Here is a 24,685-nt window from a genome sequence, read left to right on the forward strand (position 1 = left end):
GAGCTGCGACGTGTTCGGGGGAGCAGGCGGAGTGGAGGTGAGCTAGGGCAGGGGGGAAAGTGTGGCACGCCCTGGGAGGAGGCGGGGCTGGGGATTTGGGGAAGGGGTTGGGAAGGAGCAGAGTTGGGGTGGAGCCGGGGGCAGGGAGGCATGGGAAAAAACGCGGGGGCGGCCAAAATTTTTTTTGCTTGGGGCGGCAGAAATCCTAGAGCCGGCCCTGCCTGTAGAGGTGGCTTCATCCTGCTGTTGCTGAATCAATCAGCAGATGACACATCCCTGACGGCTCCATGCTGCCAGAAGTTATCTTGTTCTTCGATTCTCCAATCCTTGAAGCTGTTGGGTGGATTCCAGTCTGCCCTCTGGGGGTCATTCTTTGGCCAATTGATACTGAAGTGGTAACTCTTAGGCTGGCACTCCTAACCATTCATCTTCTATTTACACACAACATCCATTCACACGCATTTTCGAGCTTTAGTTCAACATATATTGCTTCTAACTTTAACAACTCTTAGGGTGTAAGGAAACTGCTTAACCCCCTTACCATATAACGTACATAACAAGCAAGATAAAGAAGGTGAGAAGGGTGGGAGTCTCTGTGTGCTGTTCTGAGGAACAGTTGGTTTTGCAAAGTCTTATCTCTTCTGAGAACAAACTCTCTGTCCCAGGATGTGCTGAGCAGTTTGGCCTTGCAAACCGCTCACAGAGAAAGGAAAGGCCTTCTAATTAACATTACTTTGGGATCTTTAAACTATATAAAATTAAAAATCATACAGAAATTCTCTGATATAGTAACATTGGTACCACCAGTCGAACTGTGACTTTTAAATGATGTCAAGTATCAGAAGGGTGGCCGTGTTAGTCAGTATCCACAAAAACAACGAGGAGTCTTGTGGCACCTTGAGACTAACAGACTTATTTGGGCATAAGCTTTTGTGGGTAAAAAATCCCGCTTCTTCTCCTCATGGTTTTTGTGACTTTTAAAAAGTTCCCTTTGCAACTTGTTAACTTGCTGTAGAAGTTCATATTAGCTGTGTAAAAATCTGTAGGACGAAGGAGCGTATTTTAACCTATAGTCTGACATGGCTGCTGGTATTGTACCTCAGATGTCTATCTCAGGGTTATGAAAAGGTTCCAGAACTTTTGGAGGTGAACTGCAGCTTGCACTGCCATTTCCCTAGTATTCTAGTACCTGATTGAAAATGAGCCCCAGTCTTCGTTTGGAATTCTTTTGACTTAAGAACATGAGAATGACCCTACTGGGTTGGACCAAAGGTCCACCTTGCCCAGTATCTTGTCTTCCGACAGTGGCCAATGCCAGGTGCCCCATAGGGAATGAACAGAACAGGTAATCATCACGTGATCCATCCCGTCGCCCAGTCCCTGACTTCTCCACTAGAGGGCCCTTGTGCCAAATTAAAGCCTTGTGGATCAAAGATATTCGTCCACCCCAAGCTAGAACTGGGAAGAGAGGACTAGATGGAAATGCCCTGTTTCTCTTCTGTCCCTCCATCCAAGTAGAAAAGCAAATTGGTCATAAGGAGGGGGAGAAAAGATGGGCCAGCTCTGCAGGCAGCTTAGCACTCAGAGCTGGCTTCATTCTCTGCTAAGCTTCTGGGAACTGCTTCTCCTTATCACTCTCCTTTTTCCTTCCCCTCTCACTAGATTCCTCTCACTGATCCCAGGCCGCTGCAGATTCTGGAGGGGAAGGAGGGTCACTGGTGACTTTCTTTTGCCCCCACCCCTTCCCAATGTCACTTCCATCTTCGGGAGTGGAGGGGATTTCTGCTCAGTTGCTACTATCCAAAGTTACTCCGTATCCCTAGTGAGTGGCACAGGTGTTCCTTTCTCAGTCTCTTCCCTTCCCAAACCTCCTTTGCCTAACTGCTTTTAGCAGCAGTGCAGCTGCTGCTGTAGCTAGCTGTGCCTCCCTGCTTCTGAAAGGCAGACCTACCTGAGTGGGGGCAGGGCTCTGTGAATGGGGGAGGGTTCCAGACCCTGGCTCGAGCCGGAGCCCAGATATCTATACTGCGCTGTTGATGAGCACCTTTGTGCTGTTCCTGAAAGGTCCTTGTGGTGGGCACTCCTCTTCCTGCTCTATGCACACTAGAGTTTCACCTCAAAAAAACTTTCCACAATACGTAGAAACATTAGAAAAAGAATCAGCAGTTAATAGCAAAATGTCAGACTGTCATTTTAAACATCACACTTTCATGTAAAATTCTTTTAACCTTTTTTAGTTCTATGTAACAACTTAAATTAGTATACATATTTTCTTTATTTTTATGGCCTCTTACTTTGTGTACAGTCAACTTCACTGTTTTGTTTGTATAGTCACATAACTTCCCTTGTTGTTTGCATGGGCCTTTCACATGCCACAGGGAAGAAAGGTACATTTTGGAAGAAGAAAAGAAAAATGCTATGGAAAAATCTCAAACTCAGCAGGGAGACTCGGACATGTGAAACTTGAACCTGCTTTAAGGTGGTGTGTGGTTTTGGTTTTTTTTTTTTAAATGGGCTAGATTTCGATTTGACTGAGTCCCTCTTAAGGTTATACATAGAGATTTAGGGGATTTTTAAAGTTTGTACATTCTAAAATCTAGCATCAGACATTCTAATAACAGTTCTCTGCTCCCAGGATATAGCTACCAGGAAACCTAATATTTCGTTTCTTGAGCTAAAGCAAGTAGAAATAAACATTACTGGCAGGGTTAAAGGGCTAATTGCACCTCGCTTGCCTTCTGTCTCTGAGTGCACCCCCTCAGCTATCAGGCCTGGTGCCTTTACCTCTCGTTGGGTGGCATTCTGCAATTCTCCCACTCCTACTCAGTTTGGCCTGAGCTACCCTATCAGCCATGCTTACCCTGCAGGTCCAGCTGGGTTTGACACCTGCAGTTCTTCCCTTCAAGAGTCTGTGACCAGTGCTGCATATAGTGACAAGACAGCCTTCTTACAAATCAAAACATTGCTTTGTTTCACTGTTGAAATTAAACAATTAGAAAAAATGAAAAAACTAGAAAAAAACAGCAAGTAGACAAGCTCATGAACTATCTTAACTATAGGCTTACCATTCCTTGATGGTAGCCTAGTCAGGTCTAGTTTCTTCAGACACCCCAGAGGGTCCTGGATGTCAGTCTGTTCCTCTCCAACATCTTTCCAACAACTGCCTTACCCAGGGGGAGAGGAAGGGGGGGGGGGAGAGAGAGAGAGAGAGAGAGAGAGGTGAGAGTGTGTGTATGTGTCACTCTCTCTCCAGCCAGAATCTTAATTACTATCAGTTCTTGTACTTTTATCCATCTGGACCAAACCAGTCTGGTAAGCTCAGCAACAGATCGAATCAGACTCCTCAGAGCCAATATAGCTTTTTCTACTGTCTCATAACAATCCTCCAGTTTTTACCTTGGGTGGCTTGTCATGGGCCATTGTTTCCTTACTGCACGTTATTAAACTAACCACTGTATTCATACAGTAAACATCCCAGTAACCAAGTCAGCGTACAGTATTCAGAACTTATTATGCTGCTGCTCCATGTCTTTCACAGGTGGCACTAAGGGTTCCATTCTGTGTTCCCTTCCCCCACCCCCTAATGGAGCTGATTGCGCTATGATACTTTCACCTTGCAGGTCGGGTTGCCAGAGCCCTCACCACCTCCCACACCTCAGCCACCTGCCAAGCCTAGATCCCCATTCCATTCCCCGAACCCTTCATTTCTGGCCCCACCCTGCAGTCCGCACCCAGAGCCCATATCCCCTCCCATACCCCACTGCCCTTCCCCAGCGTGGAGCCCCCTCCTGCACCCCAAACCCCTCATCTCCAGCCCCACCCCAGAGCCTGCACCCCCAAACAGACCTCAACCCCTCCCGCACCCTTGGGCCTTAGAGAGGGAGAGGGGCAAGGGTGTTCGGTTTTCTGCAATTAGAAAGTTGGCAACCCTACTTGCAGGATCAGGCTGTAATCTGCCTACAGTAACTGTATTGTAGCAAAAAAATACCTTAAAGTTTCAACATGCACATACATAAGGTTGGAAGTGTGGAATTGTGTTGATGCTACACAACTGTATTCTGTGTCCAGTACTGGTATGTTCCTAAGCATAACTTCTTACAGTACATCCCTTCTATGTTAGGTATACGTGATCTAAAATAGCAGAATACCTGCATTAATGCTTGCCCAGAGTGAGTAGAAATGATGGTCTTCTGAGTGGGGCTTGGGTTCTGCTGTCCCTTTGAGGTGATGGGGAGAGAAGGATCAGACCAGTCCGCATGCTGCTTGTTCTTCTTGAGGAGAAAGCCAGCACTTTCGCAGAATGACAGAGAAGACAGAGAATGGAGTAACTTCTTTGCTTTTGTCTAGACTAGGATTTAAAGGTGTGTTAGAATGTATTGGCTAATAGGTTCTAAGAGCCTAATGAAGAAAGGCAATATGTACTTCAACACATGTTAAGGTTTAACTCAAACAGCTAAGCGGAAGCACATGTTACTTTTGTCTACACTTAGCTAAGGCAGTCTAATGTTTACTTCTGCTTAGCTGTTTGAATCAAACCTTAACGTCTTGAAGTACACATTGCCTTTCTTCATTAGGTTCTTAGAATGTATTGGCTAATAGGTTCTAACATACCTTTAAATCCTAGCTTAGACACAGGCCAACCTGTTCTTTTCACAGAATGGAAAGGGGGATCAGGATCACAGCATCCTCTCACCTGCTGCTTCTTTAAGAGCAGGTGCTGGAACTAAGGAGATCAGTGGGAGTGGGCCCAGAAGCTGCAGACTTGAAGTTCTGTAAGGAGTTGGAGAGCCATCACTAATTAATTAACAGCAAGAAAGAAATATCATTGGAAATTAAATCCCCAAGGCTTTGGGGACTTTACTTTGGGTGTGGCTGTCCCTGCTCAGAACTTTCATTTGCTCCTATTGTACTACTCTTGGTGTAATTCTCCATCACCACATCTCATATCTGTTCCTTACACCAATGCTGTCAAGATTTTGAATGTGCTGCTTCTTTCAGTTTAACTCTGCTGAAATCCTTGTGTATGCCTTCATCTTCTGTATGCTGTACTGCATGTCTCTTCTTGGTAGTCTCCCCAAGTTCCAGTTCTGCAAACTTCTGCATTTATGTAATGTTGCACTGTTTTTCTCAGGTATACAAAGAATTATCAAATCAGCCCTATTCTCAAACAATTTCACTGACTTCCCATTTCAGAATCCAGTTCATAGTTGTCGTCTTTGATTTATAAAACACTCTGGACTTGCTTCTGCGTGTTTCACACCTTGTTTTTCCACTCTCCCCATTCAAGTTCCCTCTGCTCATCTAGCACTGGGCTCCTCTGTCACTTCTGACAGTGTGGTTACTGTAGGGAACTGTCCTTCACATCTCCTGCATTTGGAACAGCCTTCTTATATTTCTCCTTGAATATATTTGTTTGCCCTTGTCTGTTCCTTTTAATTTTACTCTCTCTGGCACGATAGCTGAATTGTATTATATAACTCTTCTTAAAATTATTTTGAGACACTTTATGTGAAAGATACTACTTAGAACAAGTAAGTCTTATTGTAGAACTCTATTCTTGGAACTGTACTGACATGATTGATGATGAATTAGGAGCAAGGAAGTGAAGAAGGCTGGTTCAGATTCAAACACCATTCCAAAGACCGAGAGAAATCAATCTTTTCTGAATTAGAAAAGATAAAGCTGGTAGAGAAATGTTGTGTTCGTCATGCAAACAAAATTGAAGTGTGAGGACAAGGGGGTGAGGGGGGAGCCCCTGAAAAGTGCTGTTTCCATTTAGAGCTGTGTTATTGTGAAGGACCCTATTTATTATGACCTGCTGCCAGTGTAGTTTTATTGTTAATGAATGTATGTTAATTTCAGTGCTGTTTGTTTGATTCTGCTGTGGTCCATAGCCAAAACTGTCTTTTGACCTCAGCTGAAATGAAATGTGATCCAGTAGAATATCTGACTCTTCAAAAAGGGCTTTCACACTAAAGCAAATTTGAAGTGGGACATTCTGTACAAGTGACTCACTCTCACTAATTGTCTCTGTACCATTTGTTGCTGTTGCAGCAGGTATTTATAGTTTATTAAGTACCTCCTTCCAGTTGACCAGCATCTGCTTGATCCTGCAGTGACATCAGAACCCTGCCTTTATTGATAGGCCCACCTGTCTAGAATCCCCATCTGAGTGTTGGACATACCTGTAGTTTTTGTTAATCTAGTGATATGTTTGAGGTATCAGTTTTTTGAGTTAGTATTTCAGGCCAGTGAAGTTTTCTCAGTGGGAAACTTTTCTCAGTTACTGGGTAGGAGGGGATCAGAGCCATGGAGTGGAGCTACTTCAGCAGTGTAATGAGGGAGCACAACCCAAATTCCCAGATGATGATCTGGCTTGCAGAAAGTCAGTTCACAAAGAGGCCAAAATCTTGTTTTTTAAACAAAGTGGCTCTTCTCTCCAAGAGACTTCTCTCAGAATTTGGAACAGAGAAAAGGAGAGTGACCAGCCATTGTTCCACTTCAGAAATTTCCATACTGGCTCTGACCACTTGTTCATTGATCGCTGCATCTTGTCTCTGAAACTGACTCGTATCGGATGTTCCAGAGGAGGGCACAAGAAATTGTGTGGTTAATAATTATGAAATAACTTGCCCATAAGGGAAGTTTCCCCATTCTTGCCATATATTCTTATGCCCTGAGACATTAGTGTTCAATTTTCCTCACCTTCTAAAGCCTCTCTTACGTAGCTGTGGATGTCATACATACAGATGTCTAAAACTTTTCTAAAGATAGAAGAATAAAGGACATTCAATTAAATTAAAAGGAAACACATTTAAAAATGATGTAAGGAAATGCTTTTCACCACTACACATGCTGGGCTTGATCCCGCACCATGCAGTTGATTGGAGTTCCCCCATTGATTTCAGTGGATGCAGAATTAGATACCAAGTCTCTGCAGCAATAACAATTATGAACTCAAATTATACTGTAATAATTATACTGCCTGCGTGATTGAAAGTGCTTGGCTTTGTTCACATTTCATAATATACTAGGGACTGACGTCTCTTGTGCAACTTTGCTCTATAGGTGTTACTGTACTTGAATATTGCATATGGGAAGTCTGACACTTGGCAAACAGAATATGAAACACTGTTCTTGTCCGTGTTTGTTTAAATTCCTTTTATAATATCAAAATATGTACAATAACCTGTATTTAGGACTTGAATTTGTAAAGATCCTTAAATAAAAGAGCATGAAATAAAGTTAAAGGGAACTTCAAAAATTTCTGTGTGGACACTCAGTGAAGAGAATACAGAGTTATCCATCGCACTTTCATGATCAGGTTATTGAAGTAAATTTTAGATTTAAAAAAAAACTGCTCATGTTCATTCTGTTATGCACAGCATGTGATCCTTGTATTTAGGATTTTAATTACAACAGGAGAGGACAATGTATTTTGCTACCTTATATGGATGTAGAGAATCTTGTATGTGCAAAAGCTAGGTAGAATGTAGCTAGTGATGCATATTCAACAGCTGCTTTTAAAATGGTGGCTTACAGTACTTAGACTTTCTTCATTATAACTGGGTCTTTGGGGAGGGGCAGAAGAGTTAAGTCCGAAAGGAAACTAAGATGAGAAATGTAGCATTTTGTTTTCATGTGCTTCTGTATCAGCAATTTATTTTTGGGGTAGGGAGCTCTTGCCTGGTAACAAAATATGAACTGTCCCTTATGATTTTTATGTATTATGGAGGGAGGGGGAGAGAGAGAACACTCTATCCATCCCTGCCCTTTTTATTTATTTATTTATTTTTGGTAGTGTCAACTTTGCTAGAATCAAACTGTGTGATTAAAAATGTTGACTCTTCTATTTTAGGAGTCGAATGTGGAATAAATGCTGAAGTAGAAAAACAACTTGAAATGGGCAAGAAGTTATTGGCAGCTGGACAGCTAGCTGATGCCTTGTCTCACTTCCATGCTGCTATAGGTGTGTATCTGAAGATAAAATTATTTGACTGCTTGTGGTGCAGAATTTTTGTATTGAAATGCTCTATCCTTCACTCTTCCTCATAATTTGCTTAATTAATAAGCCTCCAATTCACAATGCGTGGGTGGACTGCCGTGCCCATGTGGGACCACATGGAGCCCTACTGACCTCATGGATGCGGCAAATGGGACCCCACATGGGTGTGGAAAATTCCAGGATCAGGGCTCAAACCTAGAACAGCCATAGAGTATGTGAACACCAACTCTGGGAGGTGTTGCAAAGCATGAGGCAAACTAACTGCTTGTAACCACCTGGATTGGTGTATACCTTATTACATAGGAGGGCACATAAACCTAAGCACAACATTGTGTAGGCCAAACAGATTTTTACATATTTGAATAAGATTTACTCACCTGTATTGATTTATATTTTAAGTGCAGCTTGTTTTGCATATATTTAGATGATTGTGTATTTACCCACTTGTGTAAATGTGATGACAAAATGCTAAAGAATCTGCTGTTAGTATATTGTTTTGAAGCAGGCTGTGGGCCTTATGAAGTGTTCTGGTGGGCCTTGTATGGTCCATGGGCCGTAGGTTGGGCACCTTGGGTATAATCTGATAACATGTCCCTGCTATTGTCTTGTCAAGATTAGAAAAGAAAACCAAGTTAACAACAACAAAAAAACGGGGTGTGTGTGGGAAGGTGGGGTGGGACTTATCCCTGTTTTCTTCCTCTACCCTCCTTTCCAACCCCATAAAAAATCAAGCACATACTTTTTAAAAATACTACATATTCCTTGGGTGGGGTAATCTTCCTGATTTAAGAGAAACTGTAAAGTGTTTTGAGACCTCTAGTGCTGGAATGTATTTTCCATAACTTTTAAATTCACATACTACCACTGGTGGAATGGAAGACAAGGATCGTTGCAAGTTCATGAATTTTTGAGTGTGTTCATTGCTTGGGTTGAATGCAGGCTGTGCTTTGGAATTTTTATAATCTTAAATCTGCTATTAGTTATGGTGACCAGATGTCCCATTTCTAAAGGGACAGTCTCGTATTTAAGCCCTCCTGCAGGTGTCCTGACTTTTTCTTAAAAACGGGCGAATTGTCCCATCTTTTCTGTCTCTTTCCTCCACCCCCCTCAAAATCAGTACTGGTGGGTCCTGCTGCTGGCGGATCCCTACTCGCCAGCTGCCCGCCCACTAGTGGTGGGGGCAGGTCCAGTAGCGGATAATGGGGGTGGGTGTGCAAGGCTAATGGTCGGGCAAAGCTGCAACACATGGGGCCGGCTGCTCCTCCTGCTGGTCCATCAGCACGGTCCCCGCTGCGTGCTGGCTTTTGGCCAGCAGGGCTCCTCCCTGCTCCCCCTCTTGCTGTCTTCTCCCTGCTTTGCCTCTTTGAACCCCAGCCCCACAGCTCCTCCATATTGCCCCCAGGGGGGCGTGTCCCGCTCCCAGAGCCGGGCAGAGAACCAGCCCCTGGCCAGAGTGCTCAGCTCATCAACAGCCTGGCCGGCAGGCTCCGTCCTTCCCCTGCACTGCCTCTGCCTAGGCTGGGGCAGGGCCCGGGAAGACTCAAGACCCTCTGACCCGGGGCGCTGGCTAGGAGGAGCCAAGCCCTGTTTGTGCCAAAGCCCCACACAGCACTGGCACTGGGAACCCTCTCCACCCCTCACCTAAGCTCTGAAGTGGTGGGGGAAGTGGGAAGCGTTTTCCAGACTGTTCGTGCCCTGACCCTGAAGGTTCCAGAGCATCCCCCCAGGCAGGGGCTTAGCACCCTCTTCACCTGCCCTCCGCTGCCCAGGGTCTCCTAGGCACCCTCCACTGCTGAGCCACCTCTCTGGCTGGATTCGCTGAAGCCCCTGCAGTCAGGTTCCCTGGGCCCTGGTACACAATGCATCCTTAGAGCTTAACCCTTTCCTGCCTGCGCTGGAGCCGGGGGACACAGGGAGGCTGGGTTATGTCGGTGGCCATCAGCAGCCTGGAGGTGTTAACTGCCTTTCAACACTGTGGGCAGGAAGGGACAAGCTGCTTCCAGCCACAGGGGAGCAGGCAGGGGAGAAGATGAGCTCTACAAAGACATGGGCCAGGTCATCTCTCTCTCTCACCCCCCCCCCCCCCAGCTGGAAGCAGCTCCCATCCCTTCCTTCCGCACAGTGCCAAAAGGCTGTGGCTGGCTGCCCCCTCCCACCCACCCCCCGTCCCCACCATTGTGTTGCCTCCAGGTACCAGGAGAGAGGTCCCTGGGGCCCAGCCAGGCATGGAGGATGGACCAGTCAGCCCCACTGTGTGAGAGAGGTGTACGGGAGTGTGGGTGTGTCACTTCTCCCCGTGTGTTTGTGTGGGGGGAAGGGGTGTGTGTCATCCCTCCTAGTGTGAACCCTAAAGCCTTAAAGATAAGATAAATAAAAAGAATCCCACTAGGCAGTAGTTCTTTTTAACGGGCTCAGGCAACTTCTTGTTAGTTTGAATGTTTGTACTGCATAGTTCTGATTGATTGCTGTTTACCTGAATATTAGTAATTTTACCAGGTGTCCCCTATTCAGGATAGGGAAATATGGTCACCCTACAGTTAGTTCTTTTCTTTCCTGCTGCCAATCTCTTATTTTCATGTTATTCACACTATTGTATAGGATGTATGCATACTACAGTTTTCCACTCAGACTTTTTCAAATGGAATTAATTACATAATATAACAATGTAGCATTTTGTGACCATGAAAAGAATGAATATCCATATATGCACTTGCAGTAATATCAGACCTTTGAGATTTAAATTTTCATTCAGGACTACATGCAAAAGTGTGCAGACAGTATGTGTGTCTAAATATTATTGGCTGTTAGTATTTGCTTTCAGTTTAGTTTGGATAAACTGTCATTCATCAAAGTAGGAGAGTGGGGAAGCTTTAATTCTGGATCATTCCATCCAATTACTCTTCATGGTTATAAGTGAATTTAAACTTTTATTGGGTTGGTTTTGAAATATATAGTGATAACTAAAGTAATAACTAATCTCTTCACTGTATGTGACTAGGGATTAGTAATTATTCATTGCTACCAGTGTAAAACTTGAATCTCTTGGTTAGAATTTGTTGGCTGGAAAGGAAAACAAAACTAAAGTTTAAATATGTGAGATTAGTTGTCTAAAGCTTAGTGGGTTAACATTCTATGCAATATTGTGTTCTGTGTTTCATATGATCAGAGTCCCATCTAAAAGTCTTCAACGAGTGTTTTGATCATTTTAGCCTATTGGAGTTATTAATACAGGAGCAGCCTTGAGCTAATCTTCACCTTCCAAATCTTTTATTGTCTGTAGTTTTTGAATCTTCAAATTTTCTGAAATTTTTTTGGGGGAAGTATAATTTACGTATTACTTAAGGTAACTTTGCCAGGTGCACTAAGACTACCTGCATTTTTTTTGTTACCGAGCAAAGACCCTCTCATTTCTCCAGGCTTTTTGCTTGCTTTGCATGGCAGGACTAACATGTGGACAATAGCTTTTTTTTTTTTTCTTCCTCTTTAGATCACAGCCATTGCAATGTTCTGGTCGCAGACATAACATGGTAAAAATCAAGCTGCTTCCTGCTTTACTCTCTTCAGTTCTGGATCTTAACATATGCTTCAGGCTGTGACTGATTGTGTTCTCTGTATGGATATCAGAGCTATTCATTGCTGTACTGGGAGCTCTGAGGCAAAACCCATTTTCTGTCTGCCAGAAGTTTTGTATCTGGTCGTGGGACAGCTCTCTCCTGCCTTGGTTGTTTTAACCCTTAATATTTTGTGTGTGTGTGTGAATAGTGTATTTTGCTAGGTGTAAGGATTATGTACAACTTGAGCTCTACATTTTTTACATAATCTAATTTTTGTAACGGGACTCTATGGAGTAGTCTGTGGTAATGGATGATGACTATTTTGTTTTGGATAATAAAAATAAATGTAGAAGTCCATAGCACTAATGCAGAGTGGCCTACATCATCAAGGTAGAAAGTAAGTAACTTTTAGGCCGCTGTCATTTTTCCACTTTAGTAGCCAAATGATTTTAGAACGAAACGGAGAATGTCTCTCCTTGGTAAGACGACCTCTGGAACATTGCTGATAACAGATAAAGCTATGAAGCTCATTTGCATGCCATGAAGTTTTACAACAGTGTTCTTAGATTCATTTGTTAAACTTTGCATTTTACCCTTAAGATCTGCTAAGTGAGGGTCATAGGCATCTATTTTGTGCTTCAGATGTGTTTTATTCTTGTATCCAAATCCTAGATTTGTTTTAATAATATATTAAAAAGTCTAGTGTCCTTTAGAAGTAGAAGATACCATTCACTAGTGAGTAGGCTGTGGTCCCATCATTATTCTCCTCTCTCCGAGCTAAGGACATAGCATTATTTTCCTGTATCCTTTCAGAGAAATATGCCCAGAAGTTCCTCAAATGGGTTTCCAAAGCTGGTCAGCGTGGTGGGATTCAAACAAGAGTGAACATATGCTGAACAGCATTGGCAAAGAGAACACTGGAATGGAGCTGCAGAGTCACATAGTTCCATCACGGGCATCACTTTGACACTAAGAGAATAGCTCTATCTCCAGTCCCCTAAATGTCTGTCTTCCATTGGGATAGAAATAACGGTACAGTTAAACAAACTTAAAGTTAAACGAAATATGAAGTTGCTACTGTCTACGTGTAAATTATAAAGTTATGAAAACATTGGACTATCTAAAACAATGCTGGTCATTAGTGGAAAGATGTGTATGGCTTCCTTATTTTGTGCATCTCGTATCAGATGTAGAGACCATGGCTAACAGTGAAAACATTAAATATGCATCCGAAAGTAGGCCTGCAATTTGAGATAAAAAGGGCTAGTATGTTTTAGCTTAACTCCACTGCAGAGCTGAAATATCCTTACACATTCACCTTCAAAACCCTTAGTAACATGGCTAATATTTATGTTCACATCCTATTTTCAATAATGTTAACATGAGCAAATTACAAGTGATGTAAAATATTGTCTACAAATGTTACTTTTGCTAATTGTTAAATATAATTGTCAAATTGCTTAAAATCAGGTAATGCTGCTCTTATTATGATTGCAGCTTAACTGTACCCAAATTACATTGGGGCGATGTTGTGATTATTTCTTCTTTGCTTGCAGAAGGGGACTCTGATAACTACATTGCCTATTATAGAAGAGCCACAGTGTATTTGGCCATGGGCAAATCTAAAGCTGCAATTCGTGATTTAAGTAAAGTGGTTGAACTAAAGCAGGATTTCACATCAGTAAGTAATGATTTTTCAGGATTCCTTCAGAGTAAAAGAAAATGGTGTTCCTTTTTGTTTTCCTGTTTTGTTTAAAAGGCAGACTATTTTTTAGCTGGTGGTATAGTAAAAAAGAGAATTTAATACCCCATATTTCAGGAAGTTTAAGATTAGATACCCCAAGATACTAGTGCATGTACGATACTGAACACTCTTACACTGGATGAGAGAGAGACTAGTCTTGTCTCACTTTAACTTCTAATTTTATTACCTGGCCTACAGTAAAATGCCCAAATCCTCTGCTAGCATATCTAAGGGTTCGTAATGAATTATGAGTAAGGCTAAGTTTTATTCATGGGTATTTTTAGTAAAAGTCACGGACAGATCATGGGAAGTAAACAAAAATTCACAGCCTGTGACCTGTCTGACTTTTTTTTACTAAAAATACCTGTGAATAAAACTTGGAGGCTGCCTGCAGGTGCTGGGGAGAGCGTTAGGGCTGGCAGGTTCCCTACTTGACTCCACACCTTCCCTTCCAGCAGCAGCAGAGTTTGGGTGTGGGAGGGGGCTGGGGATTGGGACATGGGATGGGGGTGAAATGGGCTCGGGGGGGGGTCCCCGAAAGTGGTGACATCCCCGTCGCTCAGCTGCTAGGTGGAGGCATGGCCAGGCAGCTCTGCACACTGTCTCTGCCTGCAGGCACCACTCCTGCAGTTCCCACTGGCTGTGGTTCCCAGCCAATAGGAGCTGCGAAGCCAGTGCTCCGGGCAGAGGCAGCCCACAGAGCTGCCTGGCCACTCCTCCGCCTAGCAGCTGAGTAAGGGGTATGTCGCCGCTTCCAGGGAGCACCCCCAGGTAAGCATTGCCCAAAGCCCACCTCACCCTGTCCCGTGCCCCAACTCCCTGCTCCCTCCCACACCCAAACTCTGTTGCTGGGGAGCATGGGGGGTGCGGGTGCATGGTGGCCCAAGACTGCCCCAGCAGCGGCTAGTGCGCCTGGAGCAGGGGCTGCCTGAGCTGTCCCTGAGCCAGGCACACCGGCTGCTGCAGAAGTCACAGAAAGTCATGGAAAGTCACAGAATCCATGACTTCCATGACAGACTCGCAGTCTTAACTACGAGTCCTCTATAAGCAGTAACATTGGTTGCCAAATCAAGAAATAAGTTACTTTTTAGGATTACCACCTACTTTACCAAAGCTCTTTCAGGCTAATTACTGGGAGATTTGTGACACTGTAATTAGCCATTTGACCAGCCTCCCTACCTGCAACCCAATTTTTTGTTCTGAACTGCAGATTATCTCCTCAAATTTTAAAATAACTATTTGGAAAGAATGAGTCGCACACAGTTTGAAAGGTAAAGATTGACTATCTATTTCTCTTAGCAAAAATGATAGTTTATATAATGTTTACAGTCTTGTTGTAGCCATGTTGGTCCTAGGATATTAGACACACAAGATGGATGAGGTAATATATTTTATTGGACCAACTTCTGTTAGTGAAAGGGACAACTTTCGAGCTTTCTCAGACCTGAAGAGATTTATGTAAGTTACTCTGAGCTAAATACAAGGTGGAACAGATTTGTTATGTAGTTAAATCTGTTCCACCTTGTATTTAGCTGTCACACTCGGAGTACCTTTTCCTGACCTGAAGAAGAGCTCTGTGGAGCTTGAAAGCTTGTCTCTCTCTCACCAACAGAAGTTGGTCCAATAAAAGATATGCCCCCACCTTGGGTTTGTTTTTATATAATATTTGCTACTATGACAAATTTGTCAAGTTCTCTCCTTTAAGAGATGAAATAATTTTACAACAAGATGATGCCTTTTAAATGACCTTGTTCTAGTGAACAAATGGAAAGAGTTTCTGTTTTCCTCTCTTTCCCCACCAGATTAAAACATTTGGTATAAGAACAGACCTTAAAGTCCCAGGACTAGTTTAGCAATGTTACTATCAATAAATTATCTTGTAGTCATTAGATTTTTATTTAACTAACTTATTTAAGAAAGGGGGACTGCAAGTCTTAATTAACATTAATAGCGCATCTAAATTAACTTGCATGAAAACTTTCTTATCCTGAATAATCAAAATTTCAGTTAAGATCCTTCCAAAATAATCTGCACTGACTTTTACAGTGGCTTCTGCTAAAGAGTCCTCATTAAATTTTCAGGTTAATAGAAGTATTAACAATAAGGACTTCTATACCCTTTTGCTGCAATCTATTGAAAAGGCTGTAAATTAAGAAAATCAAAACAGCGTAGCTGTGTTGACTAGTTATTTTACAAGTTAAACAGTTGTTTTTCTTGGTGCAGTCCTCTGATGGAGGAGTTTGGGTGGTAACTGGAGCTACACCTACATTTGCAATGATGGGTAATTACTGATCTAAAACCCTGATGTAAAAGGACATAATCATTTTTGCTAAAGCTGTTCTTGTAAGAACACAGTATAGAGGAGGGATGGAGAGAGCAGACACCTTCATATCTGCTTTTGGTTCAGTTTGTTAGATGTGGATGGGGGCTGAAATTTTCCATTTGATTAAATTTGGGGAAATTGGGTTTTAATTTTTCTTTTTGGCTACAAATAAGAACCAAGTAAAGTACAAAACTGGTTACTGTTCCATTTCAGGCAAGATTACAGAGAGGCCATTTACTTCTTAAGCAAGGAAAATTTGATGAAGCAGAAGATGACTTCAAAAGTGTGGTAAGTAGGAAGCCTAGAAAACTACACTGTTGGCTTTAAATTCAGATTATAAGATTTAGGTATGGAATTTTTCTCATAACCTAAACCTAAATCCATCGTAGACCACATACATATGTAGCTGAGTTGCAGACTGCTTTTTTTTAAAGATATTGCAGCAGAGCTGAGCTAGTTTGTATGAACAAACAATGGAAAAAGTAGTAATAGAGTAATTGGGCACCTTTTTAATGAAGTTCACAATACTTTAATTTTTCCGTTATAAAGAAACAGTTCAGTTGCAAATGCCACTGCATATAAGATGTTTTTCTAAACAATATAATGAAAATAAGTCTGCATTTGTATGGTTAAGTAGATTTTATTCTGTCCCATTTTGTGTGTCACTTCAGTTATTTGACATGAGAACAATCGTGTAGTGTAGCATTTTGAAAAATATTGTCAGGTTTAAGCATGTTTACCCCTTCATCATTCCTTCTTGACATGCACACCAGGGAAAAACGTGTCCCCACAGAGAGGAAGGATAGTACAGACGTTACTGTGCTAGCCTGGGACTTGGAGGATCTAGGTTCAGTTTCTTGTCCACAGACTTCTGGTGTGACCGTTGCAAGTTACTCAGTGTTTCTGTGCCTCGGTTCTCCAGCTGTAAGATGACCTCCTTACCTCACATGGGTATTGTGAGGTGCTCAGATACTGCAGGAATGGGGGCCGTACAAGTACTGTAGAGGGTTTTTTCCCTAAAAACACGTTTGGTTTATTTTTTATCTTGTCAAGTAAAAGGTATTTATAAACCTTAAGCACACCTTACAAAAAGTAAACTGCTTCCATTCTGAGATAACATACTAGCCTCTTCCTTCTCTTCTTGTCACATCAGGCAGGTTAGGTCTAGGCCACTGAGCAAAATTCCAAAAGCTATGGGAATAGGCTGTGTTTGCTTTGCTTTTCTTTCTTACGTAGAGTTGTGTATTTTAATGATCAAGCACTTAAAGCTTTAAGGGATAGGCATTTTTTTATAACACAAAGTAAAGAAACCCTATAAATGAGTGTAACTGTATACTGTGGTTCCAGCTTTGTTCATGGAATGTGTGGAAGTACAGAGATTTGATGTTTAATGGAGACCCTTCCCATGAGTGCTTAAGACAAAAAATCTGGTGGTCATATATTCAACAATCCTTTAGTGGTATGGAAGAGAGGAGAGAGACTGGTTTTACTCTGGTTAGCTGAGTGTCTTGTCATTGTAATGGATTTTAATACTATGAGTGATTAATTACTGGTTTTGTGCATATGCCTGTGTGTGAAATTTAATGTTTCTCCAGACATTTGCTGCTAGCACCACATTTGGAAACTTTTTTTTTGTTTTTTGCCACTAAATCAGCAAAATAGTTTTTATTCCCAGCCAAGCTTCAGAGCTCTAGAAGAGCAACAGAACACAAAGCTTAACTTTACTTTTCAAATCCTGGCTAATATAAAGTAAAGTTGTGTTTGGCTTAAACCTATTGAGTATCATATTAATAAAACTAAATGACTAGCAATTACTGCTGATATGATAGAGTGGACCATTATGCTGGAAAAAGTACAGTAGTATCAAGCCTATTACAAACTAGTTATGAATATCTGAAAAAACCCATTTCAGTTAACTAAAACATCCCACCAGAATATGACCATCAAATAATAATTATGAAAATATACACGTTTTAAAATATTTGGGAAGCTTCAGACTCTTATGGTCTCTACAAGGTAGTTGTACTTGTTCTATTCCTTTAGTTCTATAAATAACACAAACACAATTGATTTGCTTATGTGCATATAATCACTTTTACTGTTCTCTGAATTTACTGTTAAAAGCACAAACTTCAGTTAAATATGACATAGTATGTTCCTGATTTTTTTTAACCTAACAAACTGATAATTGTATAGGATAATTTAGAAGTGTTGCTTGAGTGAGTTTTAAGCTGTTTTTTAGCTGATGTTCTGTGTGTGTGGGAGGCTGGGAAAGGGGGGGAATTACCTAGCTCTCTGAAGCTGGGTGGGTTTAGACCACCCTGGTGGTTCTGCCAAACGTTCTGTGCAAACTATTTATTATTGTGTAGACCTATATAAACTAAGCTTCTCAGAAGATGAGGGGACACACTTATTGATACTATGCATTTTTTTTCTGTTGGTTTGTTTGTTTAGGAGTTTGTATGGAATGTACTTAGATGGGATAGTCTTTCTGAATGACTTCCAAGACTTGTGTATGGTAATTCCACTTTATGACCAGGGGAATGGGGAATATCTGTTACATTCATTATTAGAGGGCTATGAACCATAGCATTAAACCAGCTGCTGAGCAGCAGAAGAGTAACCAGTTGGACCTTGATGCTGCTGTTTGAAGGCGTTCTCTTGAATATGGATCAGTGCAGTCCAAGGGAACACAAAGGAGGACCTTGGGGTAACTTTCATAAAAGCATTTAAGTGACTTCGGCGCCTAAGTGATTTGTGTTGGAAAATTTTACCACTGGTCTCATCTGTCCTTTTCTCTCCCCCCCCCCATCCATTTCCTCCTTGGAAACAACCATTGGTTCAGCTTCTAAAGCAAGATCCTTCTCCTTCCTTTAAACATCATGGGGAAGACCATATCCCTCAGTCAGAATGTCCTCTACAAGGGGACAGTCATCACAGAACTCGTGGCTCATACCATACGAAGGGCACCTTCTGACTTTCAGAAAAAGTTGCTTTGGCTTCTTTGCCTCATTCGGAAGCTGAGGGTGGGAAAAGTTTTGTCCTTATGCAACCAATGGTATTTTACCAGCAGGAGTGTTGTATGGAGGAATAGAATTTTCTCCCCAGGAGAACAATTTCCCTAGCATCCTTGAACTGAGGGGGAATCTATCCCAGCTGACTCAAACCATGGAAATCTGAGTGATGACTGGAATGTAGAACCCTTTTGGATTGCCTGTTCTTAAGGATGTTTTCTCACTGTGAATCAAAGAAACCAGTCTTTCAATCCCTCCAGGTAAGGGTCGGGGGCTCAGAGGGAGAGTCCCTGTCTAGGCTAGTCTCGTGATCTAACTACTCCTTCACCTTTATCCTCCTCAGGGAACTGTCGCTACACTTTTAAGGGGCGAGGGAGAGAAAAGCAGGAAGACCCTTCTGGATACTACAGTGACAGTAGGGGCTGCAGAGACATAAGGCCCCGCCTAAATTAATTCAGTTGGGGTTTGGATGTGCAGGGAAGACACTCTTCTTGTGGGGAAGCAGCCTCATTTTCCCCTCTCCCCTTAAAAAAATCCAAAGCAAACCAACAAAATAGCAATGCAGGCTGCTCATTCCTCCCCTCCTTCCTTATAAAACAACTGTTGGCTCCTCCTGGGCAGCTCGGATCTCTCCTTTGGAAACTCAGTAGTGTGTGATCATTAAATATTTATACCCATGTTGGCACCTGGTAAAGCCTATTTTCTTGTGTGAGTGTGGGCAAGACAGAGCCACATGTTAACCCAGGGGCGGGCAAACTTTTTGGCCTGAGGGCCGCATTGGGTTTTGGAAATTGTATGGAGGGCTGGTTAGGGAAGGGTGTGCCTCCCCAAACAGCCAGGCGTGGCCTGGCCCCTGCCCCCTATCCCCAACCTGCTTCTTACCCCCTGATGACACCCCCCCCCCCCGGACTCCTGCCCCATCCAACCCCCCTGTCCCCTGACCACCCTGGAACCCCTGCCCTGACTGCCCCTCACTGCCCCATCCAACCCCCTGGGACCCCGCCCCATCCAACCACACCTTCTCCCTGACCGCCCCTGCCCCTGCCACTCCATCCAACCACACCTTCTCCCTGACCACCCCCGGAACCTCTGCCCCTTGCTGCCCCATCCAACCTCCCCTCTCCTTCCTGGCTGCCCCCCCCCCACTGGGGACCCCTGCCCCCATTCTACCCTCCTGTTCTTGACCCCGAACTCCCCTGCCCTCTATCCAACACCCCTCCCCCCCACCCCCGGCTCCCTGCCCCCTTACCGCGCTGCCTGGAGCACTGGTGGCTGCCGGCGCACCTGCACCAGGAGAGGCAGCCGTGCCATGCTGCACAGAGTACTGGATCAGGCCAGGCTCTGCCACTGCACTGCCTCAGGAGCTTGCAGCCCTGCTGCATAGAGCATTGCGCTGGCCGGGGTAGAGGGAACACCGGGGGAGGGGCCGGGGACTGGGAGCTCAGGGGCTTGGCAGGAGGGTCCCGTGGGCTGGATGTGGCCTGCAGGCCTTAGTTTGCCCACCTCTTGTGTTAACCAGAGGTCCCTAGTTAGCTCTAGAGAATTTATTGTTCAGTGGAATGGCTATTCTGTCTCTTTGTACAGCTCCAAGGCGTTGAATAGTCAGTAGGGTTCCTCAGATGCTTCATATCTAATGTTTCCTTAGCAGACACACAGTGAAAGTCACTAGGAAAAGAGTTGGAGGATATGTCAGCGCCCTCTTCTGGGCCCTGATCCAGCACTGCAGTTAGTCAAGCACGTGATTAATTGAATTGATATAAATGGGAATATTGATGTGTTAAGTGGTTTGCAGGATCAGGGCCTCTCTGAAAAAGGGAGGCTTCATTAAATCACATGGTACCTTTCTCCATGTGTCTTTCAGCCGCCCCGGAAGAATACTCTGGCACTAGTGTGAAGAAAGTCTTTCCAAAAGCAGATGGGTGATATGTGACAGATATCAAGTTTGCTGCACCTGAGCCATGCAAAAAACTACTGCAAAGGGCCTTGCTGACAGACTTGTTTAAACTGCTTCCAGTTGTGGACATTTCATTGCACTGCAATGAATATGTTGTGAATAGAGATGTTCTGTCTCTCTTAGATGAAGTTATGGGTTTTTTTGAGTGTGGAGGACTTATAGATATTTAAAAGCCATATATTGAAGATTCTTATAGTTCCACTAGGTGTCAGCAAAGACTAACCAACTTTGAATGTTGTGTGCTTACAAATTACTTTTATATTTTCCTAATTTAGATCAGGCTTCAGTTATAAATGTTACAGTATTTATCCATGGTCATCCAGTGTGTGTGTAGGTCTATTTTAGGTGTGGATGAAGCAAACCGTCCTCTTCTAGTCAAATATAAACTCTAACACCATTATTTCAGGCAGCATTAGAGCAGAGGTACCCAAAGTGCTATCTTCTTTTTCTCAGTCTCTGAGAGGTGCACCCCATGTTGATATTAGACTAGGTCCCCAAATTATTTGCTCTGTAGTGAGGGTGGTAGCAGCAAATAGAGAAGGCAATCTAGTGTGCAACTTTTGGGGAGAGCCATTCTCCCCTTACTTTAGTAATCTAGCATTATTGTAAATATCATAGATGGGAAATGGGGAAGGGAATTTAATTAAGTTGTGTGTATCCCCCTGCCAGTTCAGGACTTTCCCTTGGAGTATATTCTAGTGTGTTTCATAATTTTTAGTAACTCAAACAGTGGGGTTTCTTCCACTTTCCTTGAGACTGTTCCACAGCCTAACAGATCTCCCTGTTAGATGAGTTTTCCTTCCATCCCCCTGATATTCAGCCTGCATTTTTGTTTGCTCAATGTCATTCCATTACTCCTTGGACCTGTCAGAAACGGTTCCTCTCTCTGTGCTTGGCAGCCTGTTGCTGTCTCTACTAGGCACACTGCCGTCTGTCTCTGTGCAGTTGTACAGTATGGAGGCCCTCGCACCCTGACTGTGTCCCTCCTTTTTAACGTTCACAAATGCCTTCCTCTGTCTACAATGTCACTGTAAGCCACATAATACAATCTAATCCATCCACCTTCTCTTTAGTGACTTAAAACACCTCTGTATTTATAACTCTCTTCCAATAAGGATCCCAGATCCCAACCCACTTAGATATGAGAGATCCTCCCTCGCCCTACCATTCTCTAGGTACAAGCCATACCTACTTCCCTATAGCTAGGTAGACAGGCTATGGTATTACCTGTTCCACACAGAGAAATTGACCTGTACATTCAATATGCTGCTTTAATTGTTAATTTCAAACATGTGAAAAGCAGTTGCAGTACTTGCAGACATATATCTATGAGGTTGAATTATAGTCTGGCCAGGTGCAGAAGCATAGCAAAGCTCGTGAGTGAAACCCGAACTTGGGATTTTTTGACTCTTCAACATTTTGTGCTCTAATCAAATTTTGTGTATATATGTTTAGGCTTGACAGAATTTTATTTTTATTTTTTATAATTTTGACAGATGTTTAAAACATTTGTTCCATTTTTACTGTTTTTTTTTTTTTTTTAAATTTTGCAATTGTGGGAAATTTTTGGTGAGGGGGGGTCAGGTAATGGTTGTGTATAAGTGAAGAATTATTTAATGATGGTAGATTTTGAGATTTCAAAAGTGTAAAACTTTATAACCATTAAAAAACAACTTGTCAAAATACACAAATTAAACATCCTTAGGTCAAACTCTAAGTTCTCAAGCAGATTTCTTACTTTGCCTATCAGTAAATTTTGATTATTATCAATGGAAATATTTTTTCATCAATTTGCATATGTGGTGGAATTGATATTTATTGATATTTCCCAATAAAATCAAATCGTCCCAAGCTGCCTAATATTTCTCTCTCTCTCTCTCTCTCTCTCACACACACACACACACACACACACACACACACACACACACACACACGTTAAAAACTTTACTAAGGTTGCACAATCAAGCATACAAAAGTTAGGAAATACCAGAATTAAGGTTGCCTGTGCAACCTTTAATTTGGCCCTTTATGCATATGCATTATGATATAATTAAAGAGTGTAAGATCACATGCTATTTTTTATAGAATCCCTGCCTCATTCAGCACACAAGATGGATCACGTGCACTGAATGAGCAGCTGTATAACATTTTGTTTCTTCCTCATAGTTCAGTGGGTGGCCCCAAGCATTATTTACTGCATATTGTTCAAACCCTCCTCCGAATACACAATTATTAGTTTACCCATGGGCTTGTCTATGGTGCTTATCAGTGTAATGTCAGGTGCTTCACAAATATTGGACTTATATTTACAAAACCCCAGTGAGGTGAGAGGGAGTGGTATTACCCTCATTTTACAGATGTGGAAACTGATGCACAGAGATTAATGGGTATTTAATTTTGGAGGCCCAATTTGAGATGCTTAGGACCTGTTTTTTCAGAGTACTCGGCATTCTATAGCACTTCATGTATTCAGGCACAGCTTCCATTGACTTCAGTTGCAGTTGTGAGTACTCAGTAGTACTACTGCACATTGGGCCCCAGGATCCCAAGTCAGGCACCCAGAAAATGAGGAACACACAATTAGGGACTAGCTGTGAAAAGTCTGGGTTGTGTGACTTAACTAGCATCATGCAGAAACCCAGACACAGTCCGGGATAGGATCCAGTTCTCCAGGGCATCATTAAACTGTCTTAACACTGAGACCATCCTTCCTCTTCTTGCAATCCCCTGCCTCGTTCAATATATACCTTCCAACTTAAGGCACCCTTTATTCTGGCATTTCCTAACTTTTGAGTGCTTGACTTTGCAACTTTAATAATGTTCTTTTAACATAGGTTTTTGGGTGTAATTTTCTACCTTTTTTAAAAAAGCAAACTGAAATAAACCTAATTCCATCCTGTCGTTTCATATTGAGACTGACATGGGTCATTAGCAGGGCTGGACCCTTTAGGTCCACCACACTAAACCTCTGCTGCTTAAGCAAATGGAGTAACTGATAGCAGTAGTAGGTTGTTATCCTCTATGTGGTGCGGGAGTAGAGTGGGATGGGAGACTTTGCTGGTGGGTTTCACAGATAGTTGCTGAAGGCAAAGGGATGTTGAAAGTCAAGAATCTTGAGTTCCATTTGAGGCTCTGGAGAGTCTGCCTGTTCTTCTGCCCCATCCCATCTGACCTATCAATGTCCCAGTACTGTCTCTTCCTCACCTCTGAAGCATATTTTTATTCTTGTTTGTATGTAACCCTTTCTGTCATTATTCCTTATACTCGGTATCACTTAATCCTATGTCCTCTTGTTAAATAAACTTACGTTATTTTTACTGTGTTCAGTGCACTGATTGAAGGGAACAGTGTGTTAATACCAGTTAAGCTAACAGGTTGTAGTGTATTGTCTCTTTAAAGGAGCAACAAACTTAATTACTTTTGTGAGTGTTCAGTAAGAGGGCTGGATGGTGTAGAGAGACGTCTCTGGGGAACTTCAGTTGAGGTTCATTGTTCCTTACTGGCAAGACAAGGTTTGAACTGGGAGAGTTCTAACGAGTTTGCTTGCAAGGCAGATAATCTGGCAAATCATGGGGTTGTCACACATTTTAGCAGTAGTAAAACTCTTACCTGCTGACCCTGAGAGGGGCAACGCAGTAACTCACAATTCTGGGAGTTTTTGCAGATGGGGATTCCACAACCTCCCTTGGAAGCCTATTCTAGAGCTTAACTATCCTTATAGTTAGCAAGTTTTTCCTAATATCTAACCTTAGATACCCCTTGCTGCAGATTAAGCGTTTTACTACTTGTCCTACCTTCGGTAGACATGACAAGTGCCACCTGTCCTCATTATAACAGCCCTTAACATATTTGAAGACTGTTATGAGTCGTTGTCCTTCCCCCTCCCCCCCGTCATCTTTTCCTCAAGAGTAAACATACCCAGGTTTTTTTAACCTTTCTTTATAAGCCAAATTTTTGAAAATTTTTATCATTTTTGTTGCTTTCCTCTGGACTGTCTCAAGTTTGTTCAGATCTTTCCTTAAGTGTGGTACCTTGAATTGAACATGATACTCTAGCTGAAGCTTCACCAGTGCTGAGTAGAGTGGGACAGT

The 24,685-nt window shown here is 42.7% G+C and overlaps 1 protein-coding gene across 2 annotated transcripts in view; it reads left to right on the forward strand.

The window, feature by feature from the left end:
- DNAJC3 (DnaJ heat shock protein family (Hsp40) member C3) overlaps positions 1–24,685 on the forward strand; it is a 64,511-nt gene that overhangs the window by 3,965 nt on the left and 35,861 nt on the right. For both annotated transcript variants that reach the window (XM_084615432.1, XM_084615433.1), the window contains exons 2-4: positions 7,859–7,969; positions 13,116–13,240; positions 15,840–15,914. In XM_084615432.1, the coding sequence (XP_084471558.1) occupies positions 7,859–7,969; positions 13,116–13,240; positions 15,840–15,914 (311 nt within the window). The remainder of the gene's footprint in view (positions 1–7,858; positions 7,970–13,115; positions 13,241–15,839; positions 15,915–24,685) is intronic.

This window comes from Lepidochelys olivacea (genome assembly GCF_965140295.1).
Source record: "Lepidochelys olivacea isolate rLepOli2 genome assembly, chromosome: 1".
NCBI classification, from domain to species: Eukaryota; Metazoa; Chordata; order Testudines; family Cheloniidae; genus Lepidochelys; species Lepidochelys olivacea.